At 50.4% G+C, this 16593-nt stretch overlaps 1 protein-coding gene across 1 annotated transcript in view; it reads left to right on the top strand.

Annotated features, from left to right (window-relative positions):
- Window positions 1-16593, top strand: part of LRP8 (LDL receptor related protein 8) — a gene marked incomplete at its 5' end in the record, with an annotated part of 254035 nt that overhangs the window by 210011 nt on the left and 27431 nt on the right. The window contains 3 exons of the mRNA XM_025206670.1: window positions 12600-13230; window positions 14831-14945; window positions 16336-16474. Of these exons, the coding sequence (XP_025062455.1) occupies window positions 12600-13230; window positions 14831-14945; window positions 16336-16474 (885 nt within the window). The remainder of the gene's footprint in view (window positions 1-12599; window positions 13231-14830; window positions 14946-16335; window positions 16475-16593) is intronic.

The following is a 16593-nucleotide window of genomic DNA, read 5'->3' as shown; positions in this document are numbered from 1 at the left end:
CATTCCTGTAGCACTCTGGCCCTCGGCCTTTCTTCCATTTCTGGGTTATATATCATTTATTAGCTTCTCAAGGCAGGAATCTGCTTTTCATTATTTGCTGACGAACTATCGTGCACACCTGCAGTGCTGCATACAAAATAACAGTACTCACAAACCTCCCGTGAAATGCATAGTCCAAGGCCCATTTCTTTCAGAGAGAAATGGCAAAGCGTGTCTCTAACTGAACCAGGACCACCGGGGAAGCCTGTGACAAAGCTGGGACCTGGTCTCCAGCCTCCCAGTGTTGTGCAATAACTAGACTAGGTTCTGGCCATAATTGCAACGCTGTGTTGCATACAGGTGGCACAGATGAACCAGCCAGTTCTGGTAAAGCAGCATCCAGTCTCTTGCTGAAGGGTTCCCATTTGAAGTGTCTTAGCTGAGGGTGAAGAGGAAAGAGGGCCTGGTCTTGTCTTTCAGGTGCCCAAGCTACCAGCACAGTGCCCAAGGAGCAGTGACATCAGATGCAATTTAGAGCAGCTTGCAGACTGGTCCGGCGCATGGCAGGAGATCAGTGATGAGCCAAGGAGCCACCAAGCCAGGCCAAAGCTACCTTCTTCTTTTCTAGTTTTTCAAAGGCCATTGCTCACCTGAAGAGGCAAGCTGTGTCCTTTCCAATTACTTTATCTTCTCCCAGTGGGTTGATCAAGAGCTCAAGGAACATGTCATCTCAATACCATTTCGTCTTTCTCCCAGGTGTTGAAAAACGTACCCGGGTTTCCCTGCTGAAGGGCACATGCTCCATGTCGCTTGCAAAGCTGAGAGAATCCTGCTTTAGCACTGATGTAGCCCCAAATAAATACATTCCCTGCTCAGCCTAATAAATACATTCCCTTTCATCGTAGCTATGAATCCTGGTCTTTGCCTTCATTAAGTAACTAGGTATAGAGCATCTACTGCTGTGCAGGCACAAGCAATTCAGAAGCAAATCAAACACACAGGATCAAACTGCACCCTAAATTTCCCCTGAGTAACCCCATTGATTTTAATAGGGTCAAAGTCCATCAGATTGCAGTGGTGTAAATGGAAGGAATATTAGGCCCATTGACTTTGTTCTCAATCTTTGAGTGGGATGATGAAAATAAATGCATTTATGGGGGTAAAATGACTGTGTACTGGGGATACCTGCACTGGTGGAGGAATCCAAAATGATGTGCGGGAATATGAAGAAAATGAGCGGAAAGCTAACAAACAAAAGGACGTTGTAAATAAGCTAAGGTAGGAAATCAGTAATATCCTCTGGGCTTTACACAATGTTTAATTACTGGACAGCTGGAGAGATTAATGCTTCTGCATTATGCCCTGGCTATCCAGAAATTAAACATCATGTACAGCTGCTACTTTATCACTGCTTAAGGTATTAGAGCTCCTTCAAAAGCAAGAGAAATTACAGGAAAATCCCCATTATTCTTAAGGAAGTATTTCCTCCCCTGCTTGTATTTGTCCTGAGCTTCATGACCAGTAAAAAAAAAAATAAAATAAAAAAGCAAGGGTATTTTCAAGATGAATGCATAAATGTGCATCAGAATTAACTGTGGAACAACATGTTACTGCAACAGTAAAGCTCAGATTGCAATCGCAGTGGTCAGGAATGTGATACCTAGGGCCAGATCCTGTGATCAGGGAGAGGATGCTGGTAACTTTAAAAAGCCATTGCCAGTTCCTGACCCAGCTTGAGCGTAATGTAGAGCAGGCACAAGGGCTGTTCTTCCTACGGAGATGACCTAAGAACAGTTCAGTTTAACACAGAATTACAGCATGATAGGATGGGAAGGGCCTCATTGAACACTTGAGTCCAGGCCGCTTCGCAGATGCAATGGTGCACTCTCCCCGAGCCATCCCCGGCAGATGCCAGTCCAGCTTGTCCTTGAAAACCTCCACTGAAGGAGATGCCACGTCTTCCCAGTGCCATTTGTGCCATTGTCGCACTATTCTCACCATTAGGAAGTGCTCTTGGAGGTTTAGTCTACAACTGCCATGCTGTAGGTTAAACCGGTCCTGCCCTCTGTGGCAGAACAGTCATTCTCCCTTTTCTATACAACAGTCTTAAAGGATTTGAAAGCTGTTATCGTGCCCCCCTCCTTAAGCTCTCTTTCTTCAGACTAAACATACCTAGTTCTCTGAACCATTCCTCATACGGCTTCATTCCAGCCCCGTCATCATCTCCGTCACTCGCCTCTGGACTCTCTCCAGTCTCTCTACAACCTTCTTAAAATACAGAGCCAGAACTGCACACAGTACTCCAGCCAGGGCCTACCCAGTGAGCAAAGTAGTACTAACACCTTATCTTTTGTATGCGCTACTTCTGTTAGTGAAGCCCAAAATTGCTTCTTTTTTTTTTCAACATCATTGTATTACTGATTCGCATTGAGTTGATGATCCACCGGCACGTATTTGCATAGTCTTGCTGAAGGTGATTTAAGATAAATATGTAGTTCATCACCTTGTGTGTCATGGGGTTTTTTTCTAAAAGAATCTCCTTTTGTGAAGGCTTAGGAAATTGTGGTCTGAAGTCACTTCAACGCAGAGGAGCAGAGGAGCAAATTTAAGGCTATTGCAGGGCACAGGAATATTGCTTTTTGATCTGCGACAATCATGTCTAAGCAATAACACTGCATTAACCTACTTTTCCTATCAATATTCATACAACGGCCCTACCCCTTGGGTGCAAGGCACATGAACAATCGTTGGAGGGCTGCTAGAGAAAGATCCTGCAGCTGGTGGAAGAAGTTGCCACTGCGTCTTCTTCCCATCTGTTGTGTACTGGCACCGGAGAGGGGAAGATTTACCCAAGAGCTACTGGACTGTCCTGTACTCCCTCAGTTAGGCAAAGCTGCTTGTCAAGTGTCTAGAGTTCATGGCTATTGAATTCTTATAGCTAAGAGGAGGTTAAAAGTGGTAGCACATGAGGCTGTAACTTTACTGGGCCATCTGTAGTACAGATCCCATGATAAAGGGAAAAACCCATTGAGCTGCAGTCCTTTAGTTCAAGATTGTAGAGATTAAAGAGCAAATCTTAGGCCTGTTGAAATGCACACCAAAAAGGTCTTCATCCCACTAATGCCAGAGCTAGGCCTTAATGCCTAGTCTTAAGATTGTTAGCTTCCACATTTATTGTGATGTCGGGGTTTACCGGCTCTTATGGTATCTCATCAGCAGCTGTAGTTTCTAGGCCAGATATCCTAAGCATGGTCATAATCATGAGTGTACTAGGGTAGGATTTGCACCAAAAAATACCAGCTCTCCCATCATCATGCATGCAGGTGCATGTGGAATTAGGCCATGTCTATGCTGACTCCCTGGCGAGTGCAGGACCACAGATAAGAAGTAATGCCTGCCTCTTCCCGAAATTCCTAACGTGGCACCACAGGTGGCTTAGAGTGGCCCGCCCTGGGGCCACTGTCCGGGTCTCTGCCTCGGGTCTGCTTCTTGGCCCATGTTCATCGCTGCCCTGGCCCAGTGCCATGGCTGCTCTAGGCACTTGCAGGGCTAGCTTCTCAGCTGCAGTCCTGGCTAGAGCAGTGAGCCAGTGTTGACCTTGCTTTAGAGACCAGGTCGTGGCCCTTTGACTATGTGACCTCAGGACTGTTTGCTGCCTCTTGCTGCATCATGGATTTCTACTCCCTCCCAAAAGAAACGCAATCCAGTACTCTTGTGTTCACACAGCCCTAGTCCACGAGCCCTAAACACAGCCACCCTGCGGTCTACCGAATGTGTCACTGTACCCTCACTCCTTTTTCACAATACTTTTCCTTCAAGTGTGCACTACATTAGTTGTTTTACAGCCTGCTGGATTTGTCACTGCAGCCTCCCCCTGGCTATCGGGGATCTCGGCTTCTGGCAGTGAGGCTGGAGATACTCTGGGAAATTCATGAAGACTTTGCACACGGTTTTGCGGGGCTTTCTCCAGATGCATCTTTGCTCTAGACATGGGCTGAACACTATGAATATTTAGGCCTCTTTAGTCTCTCTTCTTGTGAGGACTCCCCATTGAGCAGCCTAAATTAGTGAAAGAGATTTTATGGAGTCATGGGAACAACCACGTTGCACCACATTATTCAGTGGAGCAAGAGCTGCCGGACGGAGCCTGCCTGCCTTCCCCTCTCTTCAAGCAGAAGCCAGGCTTTCCCGTTGCGTGGCTTGGCCTTCCTCGTTCTGCCCAGTGATTCTCTGGAGAGGGCAGTGCTGCTTTCCTCTTTTGCATGTAACGGCCAGACCTGCCAGGGAACCCCAGCTCCAAATCTGCTCTGCCGAGGAATTATTTGGGCAAATAAAACAGTTTCTACCCTCCAAGTGGCTTGGAGTCAGGTCCACCTCCTGTAGCAGTCCCAAGCGGCTACACAGGCATTTGTTGCATGTTCAGCAAGTACAATGAGCCGTGCCGTGTTGCTGCCAGCTACCGCGTTGTGTACAGGCATCCAGAACAAAAGCCGGCTAGAGATGTTCTTTTAACTTCCAGAAGAGGCCACATCGGGCGTACTGCGTCCAGGTTTGGGCCTCTTAGTACAGAAAGGATGTGGACAAATTGGAGAGGGTTCAACAGAGGGCAAAGAAAATAGCACAGGACTGGCTTATTTAGTCTGGAAAAGAGGAGACTGGGGTGGGGGGTGGGATTTAATAGCAGCCTCCAACTACCTGAAGGTGGGTTGCAAAGAGGATGGAGCTGGACTGTTCTCAGTGATGGCAGAAAAGAGAACAAGGAGCAGCGGTCTCCAGTTGCAGCAAGGGAAGTTTAGGTTACATATTAGGAAACACTTTCTCACTAGGAGGGTGGTGAAGCACTGGAACAGGTCACCCAGAGAGGTGGGGAATCTCCATCCTGGGAGGTTTTTAAGACCTGGCTCAACAAAGCCTTGGCTGGGATGATGTAGTTGGGGCTAGACCTGCTTTGAGCTTGGGGTTGGACTAGATGTAACCTCCTGAGGTCCCTTCCAGCCCTAACTTTCTGTGATTGTAAGAGGACAGTGAACCAGACTCTCTGTTCAGTCACAGCAATATATGTGTGCGATAACTCCACTGACATTTGTGGCATTCGTGTGGTTTTGTACTGGTTCATCTGAAAATGACTTTCACTCCATGGTGGGTCAGTGGTCGGCGTGATCTCTGCGTGCTTGGGAGCTGGAAGGTGGTGAGAATCAGCGGGGTGTCTGGCACAAACTGCATCCTTGATTCTTAATCTGAATTCCTTTTTTCCTAATAAGGAGAAAAACGGAGACTGCAAATTCCCCGGGATTAAAGCAGAGCAGGTCATTTTAATCTATCTGGCCTAAAGCTTTTAAGTCTCTGCAGTGCCCCTTCCTGGTGGGGGGACTCGGAAATAAGAAGTAGCATCTCTAAAAGTCAAAACCTTTTGTAGCCGGCTGTTTCATACTACCTATCACATGTGGACCGGCCAGTGTGAACCTCAGCTTCAGGAGGAAAAGAGTGCATTATGCCTCCCTTGCTCCATTTGAAATTGCAAAGTTATGTGATAATCCCAAGGGCTGCTTTGGTGACTGTTACGGCCGGGGGGAGTCCCGTTGACTTCAGTGGGACTCAGTGAATCTGAATTTGAATCTTTTTTTGGATTTGTGGCTTTGTTGAATAATGCCCCATTCTACTAACTGGAGAGTAATGCAGTTCTGTAGCTGTGTGTTAATACTGCGGCAGCTGGTACTTTCCAGATATTATCATATGTTTCTCACGGGTTTGCCAAATTGGTATAATTAGTAAAATTGCCATTTTAATAAGCAAGTCATATCTGGGAGTAGGCACATCCCATCCAGCTTCCAATTTTCAGAATATGAAAGGAAGTGTCAAGCGCTCCCATGCATACTTTTCCATTTAAGTTGCACCTAGTTCAAAACAACTACAGTTTGATTCATCTGATTATCCTCTAATCAGACTATAAAAGACTAATGATAGGTCTTTATTTCTTTCCCTGTGGGAAGACATTTGAACATAAGCTATGCAGTATAAACCTTAGGCATTGTGATCTTTCTTTTTTTTGCTGGCTAGCTTTTTTATGTCCCTAAACTCTTTACATTTGAATCAGTCGCTCATATTTTGATGTGCCTTTCAGTCATTTAACCAAGAAAGGTGAAGGGTGTCAGTATTCATCCACCCTGTGATAGCGCCCCCGCCTAGAACAGCACTGAGGACGTTGTACGCTCTCAGTAGACATCTTATTTGATGTCAGTGAGAAAAGGTTGGGGAAGAAATTCAGAGTTTTCAGGTCTTTGTATGCAGCTACTTCTTTCAACGCATTGTGTTCAGTCGTGCAGTTGCAATTACTGCCGAGCAAGGCGTATGTATTAATTATACTGCCAGGAAAATAAAGCCACTTTGAACATGCGACTCTCTGAAAACTTATTCTAGATCAGTAAATACATTTTTGCACCAACAATTATGTATCAGCAGGGACTTTGCAGTCTGGTTGCTCCATTATAATTAACTAATACTCCACTAATACAGCTCCAGAGACTGGAAAAAATAACTCGTTTGTGTTTGCGATTTGCTGTGTCGCAAAGGAAGCAAGCAGCAAATGCAAATATTAATTTGTGAAATGGTTTCCCTGGCTTCTGAGCTACATTAGTGCTTTGAATCGTATTAGGAATTACTATTACTGCCGCACTCCTCATCTAGATGCTGCACTCCTCATCTAGATAGGCTTCTCCATATCAATCACCATAGCAACAACCTCTAATAGTAGTGAGACTGCAATTCAGCTGCATTATTCCCTCCATGGGAGGCTTGCCATTTATTCAGAGGAATGCACTTCAAGGTCATCATCACCATTTACCTGCCTTTTTTCTGCTGCCCTTCCTAGAGGGCAACTTTACCAGGAGGGAAAGTTGCCCCCCTGAGCCTGGATCCTGCTTGGAGCGGTGATGCCTGGCATCCCACTGGTTTAAACTATACATCCTGGAGGCTGGGCGCATGCAACACTTCCCCCCGGGCAGACCACTTAGTTCAGGTAGAGTTAAGGCTGAATGTAAATCGCGGTTAAATCAAACCAGCATTATGACGACCTGAGTCTGGCCGTTCTGGATTAACTCAGCCATCCTGGGGGCTGTGAGCTCTTGTACCCCAAGGACCCGAGCTGAAGGATTACAGTCTTTGGGCAGGATTGGCTTGCCTGTAACCTCTTAAATCAGAATACCTGGGCAGATGGAGCTTATAAACTCTGCCGCTGCAGCCGTGTGTGGGCTGCGAGTCTAAATCCTAACGATGAGTTTCCAAAGGCCACTGGGATTTCCTGGCAGCATTCAGACGTTGAAATATCTGTTGGCATGAACTAGTAAAATAAAAATCTGTCAGGAACCATCCTTCACCTTCGATCTGATAGGGTCTCTAACATCAAACAAAAAGGAAGCTTTTAGCCGGTCCCTTCTTGAGAGAGCACTTTGGGGAAGGAAAGAGACTCTGAAAAAGGTGAATTCTCCTCATTTTCCACACCTCCATGTCTCTCGGTGCTTTTATCCATTTGACAAGAAAATCGCACTGCAAGCCCCCCGCCTCTTGCTGCAAGAAGAACAGCATTCCTTAAGTAAGAGAGTGCAAGGGGGGGCTTGCCATGGGAAAAGTGGAAGCAGCCATGTCACGGGGTCTGTGACGGCGCGTCCGTGAGGGTTGTTGTTTGCCTTCACATTTTGTGTGGCATCTAGGTTTGAAAATTCATGTTTCTCTTGAGGGCTACAGCATCCTAGGACCCACTCATATTGGTTGCATACTGACTCTGAGAAAAGAGAACCAATATTGGGTTGTTGAATCCACTTTCTACAGCAGCAGTGGCCAACAAGGGGCACGGGCAGCCTCTGTGGGTGGCATGCGACTGATTGGGGGCAGGGGCAGGCAGCACAGTGGCAGATGGCGCAGAAAGCAAAGCAGGAAGCACGGGGAAGGAAGCAGAAAGCAGAGCAGCAAATCAACCGGGGAGCACAGGGAAGGAAGCAGAAAGCAGAGCGAGTGGTTGAGCAGAGGAAGAGGATTGGACTGGCACTTGGGAAGAGTGCGGGGCTAATTTGTGGTATACCTGCCAAAAAGATTGGCCCTCACTGTCCTGCAATATCTGGCTTTTCCTTGCAATTCTTCCATTGAGTCCCCTTTCCCCCCACACCCTGGCTCCACACTGCACGTAGGGTGTGACAGCAGGACTCGATACTGTGGAGCAGTGGCACAAAACTACCCGGCAGCTATATTGTATGCAGCAGAAATCATTGCCATGTATTGCATCTCAACCCGCACGCGTTCCTGCTTTCGCACCGCTACTTGGGAGGAAGAGTGATATTTGTCTCTAATGCCATGGAGAACGTGCATGGATTAGATGAGTCCATGGAGCTGCTTTGGTAATTGTGATTATTTACTACTTTGCAGCCGGTAGGTTAAACACTCCTGCCTGTTGAACACCCCCCAGCTGTCTGCTGGGATCACTTCATGTTTGAAGTAGTTCTGGCTTCTGAGATTACAGTGTTTACTTCTTTGGCACTGAAGAAAAAGGGAAGCTAATATTTGTTTCCCCTTTTGCACAGAGAAGCCTGTTACAGGACAGGCAGCAAAATGCAAGAATGCAAAGGAACAGCTCAGGTCAAAGGGAAAATGCCCCGGGGGTATTTAATTAGTATTTAATTTGCTTCTCTTTAAGTACTTGGGAAGCGCTGAGATGGTCTAGTGATGGAAGCCATGAAGGTATGCAGCTCTGTGGAAGGAAGAGGTACCTGTAACTACCTCTTCAGCTTCACTTCTTCCTCCATTTGCTGTGTATAATCCAAAATGTAAGTCTTCCCTTGCTGCCACCGGTGCTTCCTTCTGGTGCCACGACACACAGCCAGCGCCTCCGTGGGACTGGCTCCTGGGTGGACCTAGCAGTCTTTCTCACAAGCCACAGAGTGGCCTGAAGGTGCAAGCTCTGCTCCTTCCTGTAAAGGCCAGAGCCCAGATGTGGCCCGAACCCCACTCCTGTAGCAGCTGGAGGAACCAGCCATGTACAGACACAGACAGACCCCGAATCCTTCCTTCAGACCCAGCCTAGAGAAGGCCCCTTCCCTCCAGGGCTGCTGCTGAGCTCAGCTGGAAATATGGAGCATGTTAAATAGGGCCCTGGGGGAGCAGGGGGCTCGGAGGATTGCCAGCGCACTGCAGAGCCCGTCCCCTCGGCTGCCATCGTGACCCTCGCCCTGCTCGATAACAGCCGACACGGGTGACTCCAAGGGAGGCTGAGAAGTCTGCGTGAAATGAGTCCGTGTCACTAGTCGGGTACTTGGTGACCCGAGCACCACGTCACATAAAGCACCGCTGTACCCAGCACTGTGGGCAAACAGATCAATAAGCGAGGACCTATCCTGCTGCCAGTGGTGGCCTCTTCTCCTGGGTACTTTCTGTCACTGCCTGCACTGGTTTAGTGACACCTGCTTTTTTTGGCCCACTGTTCAAAGTGAGCTGGTTGTTGTCCCCCCAGGTCTCGCAGGGGCACCGTCTGGGGTCCTGGGGTGGCTGCCCACACGATGCCTCCTCTGTACACAGAGGACTTCACTCTCATATTCGGCATTTTGCTTCGGTCCCCTCTTTGTTTTTTTACAGAAAGATCAAATAATCCTGAAGTTGTGAATCAGCAGCTAGGAAATCACAAGCATCACTGCAGAAGTTCTCGGGAGAGGCATGAAAGCAAAATTATTTCTGTTCTTTTCCGGCTCAGATTTTCCGTGCAATTTATCCTTTTGTTTTAGTGGGATTTGTGTGGATGAGCGGGGAGGAGCTTCATTTGCATTGTCTGGAGAGGCCCCGTTCCCTATTCCGTGCACGCGTGTAGGCATCGCTGATTTGCACACGTGGCAAATTTCAAAAGGGAAAGACACACAAGCAGAAGGAGAGGCGGGCGCAGAATAATGGGGAAAAGGACGAAAGAAAGGGTGCGGCGAGAAGGAAGGACCTCCCACTTGGAGCGTGCCAGTCACTGCAGCCCTGCCAAAAAAATTGGAGATCAAGAGCTTATGCAAAGTTGCTCATTAATTTTTTTTTAATTATTATTATTTTTGCTGCCGAGGTTCATCGGAATACACGTTAGGAAAGCGGTTTCCTTTGCTTGGCTTTGATCTGCTGCATTATGTGTGTCGTCCACGCAGTTGTTGTGTTTATCATCTCTTCAGACAAATCAGGAAGATTATAACTGCGGTGCCTTAAATTAACGTGCAGAGCGCTGTAATGTTAACCCGCAGAAAAGGCTGCTAGATGACAACTGGTCAATATGATTCATAGGGCACTTAGTTTGTAGTTATACGAGTGCCAATGAGTCGGGGGGAGACAAATAAGCACAGTTAGGGCTTTGGGAGGAAGGAGAGGCAGGAGCTGCCAAGTCCATGTGCATAAGAGGAAGACAGCTGTCCAGGCATGGGAAAGGCCCCTTGCTTTTTCAGTGGTTTTCGGCTCTGGCATGCTGCTCATCTTGCAAGAGATCATTTGTAGACAGGTCTCCACGAGTCAGGTAGGAAGGTGATCGGATGCTGTGACCACAGAATTAAAGGGCGAGAAGAGTCCTCAGGGGTCACCTGCTCCATCTCTCGACACAAATGCAGGATTTGCTCTTCCCAAACTATCCCAACGGGATCCTAGATTTTCTGCTACACTTAATTGCAGCTGTGAAATTGCACCCACAGAGCTGAAGGGAGAGTTGAACTGGTTTATGAATCCGCTCCATCACATCTGCAGAGGAGCTTCAGGTCCGAAAGCTCCCTGCTCCCCTAACAGCATCCAGACGTCGAATCTTTTTCTTACTGGTATGACATCTTCACCCTGTTTCCAAAGAGCAAGAACATACGTGATCACCAGGCTTGGCGATTGATGCGTCGCCCATCTCAGATTTAAAGATCAGCTTCCAGGATTTGACACGGCGACTCAAAACGACCAGTCTGGCAGGTTCTTGCCCCAGCGGGGCTCGATGCTGTCGGTGAAGCAAAACATCCACACTCCCTCCTGCAGGCATGTCCTTTCTCAGCTTAAAACTGATGATGGGAGCCAAAATAGCGCCTAGATAGAGAGAAGGATGTAGGGTGTGACAGGATTGACTACAGGAAGGCATGGGGTGTCTTAATAGGGCCTCAAATGAAACCTAAAGTAGCTTGGACAGACAGACAGAGCAAAAAGAAGTCAGGGAGCTAGAAACTTCAGTGCAGACTTACTGCAATTGCTCCCTGGTGAGTCCCTGGGTGAGATTGCGTGTGTATTCGTGACTCCATTGCAGGGAGGCTGCACACTGGGGAGAAAGCAGGGAGAAGATTTCACAGCTGGCTTGTGGGCTCTGGGACCCACTACTGCCTGTGAAGCTGGTGCGTCGCTCCACGTAACGGGGACTCTGCTGCGTTCGGACCCTGCCCAGGTTGCGCCTCGACTACCCAGAGCAGTTGAGCAGTGCGCTCTCTCGTAGGAGTGGTGCAGGAATTGCAATAAATAGCTCTCCTACTCGAGACAAAACACTCCCCAAGTGCAATTAAAAGAAGTCTTTTTCGAGACAAATTACTTCGTTTAATCTAATTTATAAAAAGCTATAATTTTCCTGCGGATTCGTGAAAGTGCTGAAACTGAATTTTTATTTTTAAACAATGGAGGAAGTTAGGCACAATTAAAAGTATTTATAGAGACCCTTGCCAGTGAGAGGTTTTTCTTTTTGCAGCAAGGTGACCATTAATTGCATGTTGCTGGGATCCCTTGGAGTCTGATTTCAGCAGATTCCACTGTCTTTGCTACAAATCAGACATGCAGAGGAAAAGATGTTGCTGAACTTCGTAGCCCAGACAAGTCTCATTTGTATGTAAATGCTGAATGGGTACTTCCAGGGAAAATACTCAGTGTGTGGTGGAGGGAATTATTGGCATGAGTCCGCAGCTAAATTGCTGCGTGGCTCACTGAGTGTTACCTTGCACAGCCCACGTGATACCTCCGGACCGAGGCACCCTGTGAAATTGTGAGGTCTCCTAGATTGGTCGGGGGCAATGGAGCGTGCATGAAAGTCAGGACTGACAGTGCTGACTATAGCACAGTGGGGGCCACGCAAGCTGGTGCCATGCAGTGTTGCCTGTGCTCCTCCCTCCTGGGGGAGCATCTCTGTGACCCCTGTTGCTCATTCCCCACCATGGTCCAGGCTCTGCTCTTCACGCTGTGCTTGCAACTCCCGTGCGGTTATGTTGCTGGGACCACATGCCCCACTGCCAGCGCTCCTGGCCGGCAGCTCCCTCGGGGTGCCAGACTAGAGCTCCCTGCACAGTTCTGCCAGTCCCTTGCATCCTTGACCTTCAGCTCTCCAAATGTTCGCGGCCTGGGCTCCCCCGCACACGCAGCCACTGCACTGCAGCCTGACCTGCAGTCCCCAGCCAGGATCCCACACAGGCTTTGCCAGTGCACCTCTCCTCGCTGGCTTGCAGCTCGCTGGGCACCCCGTGGCCTTGCTAATGCCCTTTGCTCCAAGTTTGTTCCAGTCTAGGGTGTCTCCAGAGCAGAGCCTGCTCCCAGGTGCGTGGCGGGCGTAGATAGTGTCTGTGTGGAACGAGGCTGGAGACCTGCCGACTCACCGCTGTGTTTTTCCCTCCCAGTCTGCATCTCCAGTGAGTTTCAGTGCAGCAACAAGACCTGCATCGCCATGATCTTCGTGTGCGACGGCGATGACGACTGCGGCGATGGCAGCGACGAGAGAAAGTGCTCGCCCCTGATCTGCAGCCCCAGCGAGTTCCAGTGCAACAACAGCATGTGCATCCCGGAGCTGTGGGTCTGCGACAGCCATCCCGACTGTGAGGACGGCTCGGACGAGTCCCTGGAGAAGTGCAGCTACAAGGCCAGGCCCCAGGCGCTGAACACCTGCGCAGCCCACGAGTTCAGGTGCGGGAGCGGGGAGTGCATCCACCTGAACTGGAAGTGCGATGGGGACGAGGACTGCAAAGACAAGTCAGACGAGCAGAACTGCCGTGAGTGTTGCCCGGGGTGGGTAGGGTGGGGTAGGAGGTCTGCGAGGAAAGTTTTCAGGGTGCCACCAACAGCTTTGTGCTTGGCCAAGGCCAGTGCTGGAGTATCGGTGCCTGCAGACTGCATACCGGGGTGGGAGGGGTCTAATCCGGGCTTTTCAGGTATCTCCCGTAACGTTTGCTGCTGTCCCGTGACACCAACGGGGGCAGTGATGAGAATCGGCCAACCTGGCAGAGACAGGATTAGAGGCAGCAGCTCCTTCGGGTAGAAACCAGAGCTAGGGAAGAGGAACAAGTATGAAAAGCCTCAGACCACCTGTGTGAGCCAGAGCCCCCACAGGCCAGAAACCATGGCTAATGCTAACCTACAGGCAGGGAAGAAATTAATTCTCTGCCCAGGAAGCCAAAATCTATCGAACCAGATGGCGGATAACAGCCCCTCCGAAGAAGCCGGTGTGAAACGCTCTCTGACTTTGGCTGGTTAAAGGCACAGAGCTGATAAATAATGGACTCCTGTTTGGTTAGCTCTTTGCATTTAACACCTTGTTGCCGTGTTTCGCATGTTCCATTCATTTTCAGACATGAAGCTGCTCCAGCTGGCCACTTACCCAGGGAGACCCAGGCAGGGGGATAGAGAAAAATGTTTCACTGAAATATTCATCATCACAAGAGTGGGATACGATAAAATATTTACACAGCTGTCTGCACACAGCAGTGCTGATGCATGGCCGCTGCCGGGAGCGGGGCAGCTATTGACTGCAGAAACAAAATCTCTCAAACAAGGAGCGCAGGAAAATCTCCCACTCGTACAGATGGAGCCTGGGATTGTTAATGTCCACGGTGATATTGCACCCGGCAAACCACAGGGCAGGGAACCCCAGGCCAACGGGACCCGAGCAGCCACTGCTTGCAAAGGGGCCTCGTGTGAAGGAAAGGGCAAGCTTTCTCTGGAGCACGGAGATTGTGCGGCTTCTTTACCAGGGGAAGGAGGAAGCGAAGGGTCTTGGGTAGCGCTGGCTGTGGGCCACTCCTCTACGTTTCAGGGCGAGGGAGAACAAGAAGTAGAAGGCCTGGGGGCAAGAGAAGGCGAGAAACGCAGGGAACAAGGTCAGTAGAACAGAAGGGGCCTAAAGCGGGCTCAGGATTGATGCTCAGCCCTGGGGGATGGCTTTGAGGCGGGTGGGCGGTTGTGAAGCGATCGGGGCTGACACTTGAAAAGGCGAGTGCTAGTGCCCTGCGGGGGCAGGAGAGCCACGGCTGCACCTCCAGGAAGGGGAGCCGAAGTGGGCGGTGATCTGCCTGCTCGGCACTGGCAGCTGCAGAGTTTCGGCAAGTGCCACCACCCCAGGTCGTGGTCCTGAGCCCCCTTTGGAGGAGAGGGACTTCATTCTGGAAACTCGCTTGGGCACCGTAATAAGGACTCTGCTTCAAGAGGCCTCGTGGGCAGCCGGAGCACGCGCCTTCCCTTGGATTCACCTTCACAAAGGCTGACCCCATCTGTCACAGTGCAGAGACAGCCAAGCCCAGGAGGAGGGTGGGAGGTGAGCCCTTCACAGGCTGGCAGCCGCCAAAGTCCTGCAGTGTGGAGTTCAAATGCTAGAAATGATCCTCTGCAGCAGTCCTGCCAGCCAGGGCCGTGGGGGCTCACGGGTGCGCCTGGGCACTGAACAAATAGTTCCCGTCCCAAAGAACTTGCAGCCGAGTGACTGAGCCCAGGACGGTTCCTCGGCATGCACACGGGCCTCGGAGCAGGATTGGGAAGAAGAGCTCCCTTCCCTCCTTGCTCACAGCTGTGGAGGGAGGAGGGGCCCGGTCACAGCTGCAGTCGGTGCCCAGGGCATGTTGAGCCCCCGCTGTACATAAAGACACAACTCCATAAAGTCCCCAGCCATCATGTTCATCTTGCCTGGGCTGCAAGGCTGGCAGGAGGGGACGGACAAGGGAGGGCGGATGCCAGTGCGGAGGGCCTGGTGCTTGCAGGTACGAAACGCTGTTGGTTTGCGGTGGCAGTTTAACGTGACAAGTGTTTGGTGGGCAGTTTTGCCCCCATCTCCTGGAGCTGGGAAGGTGGCTATAAAGCCGCTGAGCTCACTGATTGCTGAGGCTCTACTGATTTAAGCCCAAAAATAGCCCGCTATTTCCTGCACCCCTGGCACATACAAGTCGAGGAGGTCTGCAAGCAGATGGCCCCTCTGTCCCACACCAGGGCACCCGGGAAGGCTTGAGTGCCCCATCCTGAGGGCTGTCGTCTTGGATTGTGTCCCCGTTTCAGCCCCCTTGTTTGCATGCCAGGCCTTGGCATAGCCTCCACCCTTGATACTTGCTCTTCTACTCCAGGAACGTGGTTGGGATGGAAATCCTTCCCCTCTCATGGGTTCAAGTGAAGGGATCTTATAACTCAAATGCTCTGGTCACCTGTGACAAGGTTCCAGGTGACTCCTTTCTCCCTGTCAACCAAAGGGTTAACTCCAGCTTCACAGTGCGCAGGGGCAGGGCCACACACTGCCTGGTGCAGGGGGGGGCTCCCTCTTGGGGTCACAGCGGTTGTGTTTAGCATGAGGCTGGGGGGGTTTCGGGTCCCTCTGGAAGTGCTAGCCAGCCGTGTAACACTGGCACCCAGCGCAAGGGGCTCGGGGCCTCGTGCTCCCGTGGGCTCAGTGGGAGTTCAAGGTCATTGGCCCGTCTCCGAATCAGGTCCCCGGTCCAACTTCTGCTGATGGTGGTAGCAGGACAGACGTGGGGGTGTGTTTTCTTCCGCCGGATCCTCGGCCCTCTCTTGACTGTGCCCAGGCCTCTTGGCATCCACTCGGCCAGCGGGACCCGGTCGTTCCCTCCTCCCAGCCTGCGCCCTCCGGCTTGGCTGGGGGTGCCCTACACACGTATCCGTGTATTGTAGATGTGGAAGCTCTTTCCAGGAATCTTGTTTCTGAAATAAAAGCCAACAGCGAGGGCTATTTTTAGGCATAATTAATGGGATGGTAACGATGCTAGTTTCATCCCAACTGTACACAAGAAAGCACAGGCCTGGTCTGCTCGGCAAAACATCCCGCTGACGTGAACGACACCGCAGCGGCATGGGGGGAAGAGCAGCGCCAAATGGATCATCGGCATCATGTCCTTCCTGGTAGCTTCCCCGGATCCGACGCTCGTCTGCAGCCTGACCTCTGTCACGTGCTTAACTCTTGGGATCATTTTTTTTTCCCCTGCCCTCAAAACAAGGTGTCCCTTGGTGAGCGCTGTTGTGCATACGATGTCCCACGGGGAGCGGTGCCCCCGGGAGCCTGCACGCTGTGCCACTGTATTTATAAATGTTGGGTTTGCCCCACCCCACATTGTGGCAGTTGTCACTGCTGTCTGAAATGTCACGCAGCTGGAGCTGGATCCCGACTGCCTGCTGGAGCTCAGTCAGATGAAGTCATCCCGAATCTGCACGGTGCCTCTCGGGATACTGGCAGATAACGCCAAGGCCTGGTCAGCGCTTTATGACACTTGCCGCTTGCTCGCTGGATGTCTCGTGGCTCATCTCAAGTCATCTAAAAGCCATAATTTCCGTATTCAGGGACAGCTTGTGAAATTGCTGGGGAAATTCTATCATGCAGCTCTTGATCACATGAATTAGCATCAGTCC

The sequence above is a fragment of the Alligator sinensis genome, unplaced genomic scaffold (assembly GCF_000455745.1).
Source record: "Alligator sinensis unplaced genomic scaffold, ASM45574v1 scaffold172_1, whole genome shotgun sequence".
Lineage (NCBI taxonomy): Eukaryota > Metazoa > Chordata > Crocodylia > Alligatoridae > Alligator > Alligator sinensis.
This window is presented reverse-complemented; position numbering and strand designations above follow the sequence as displayed.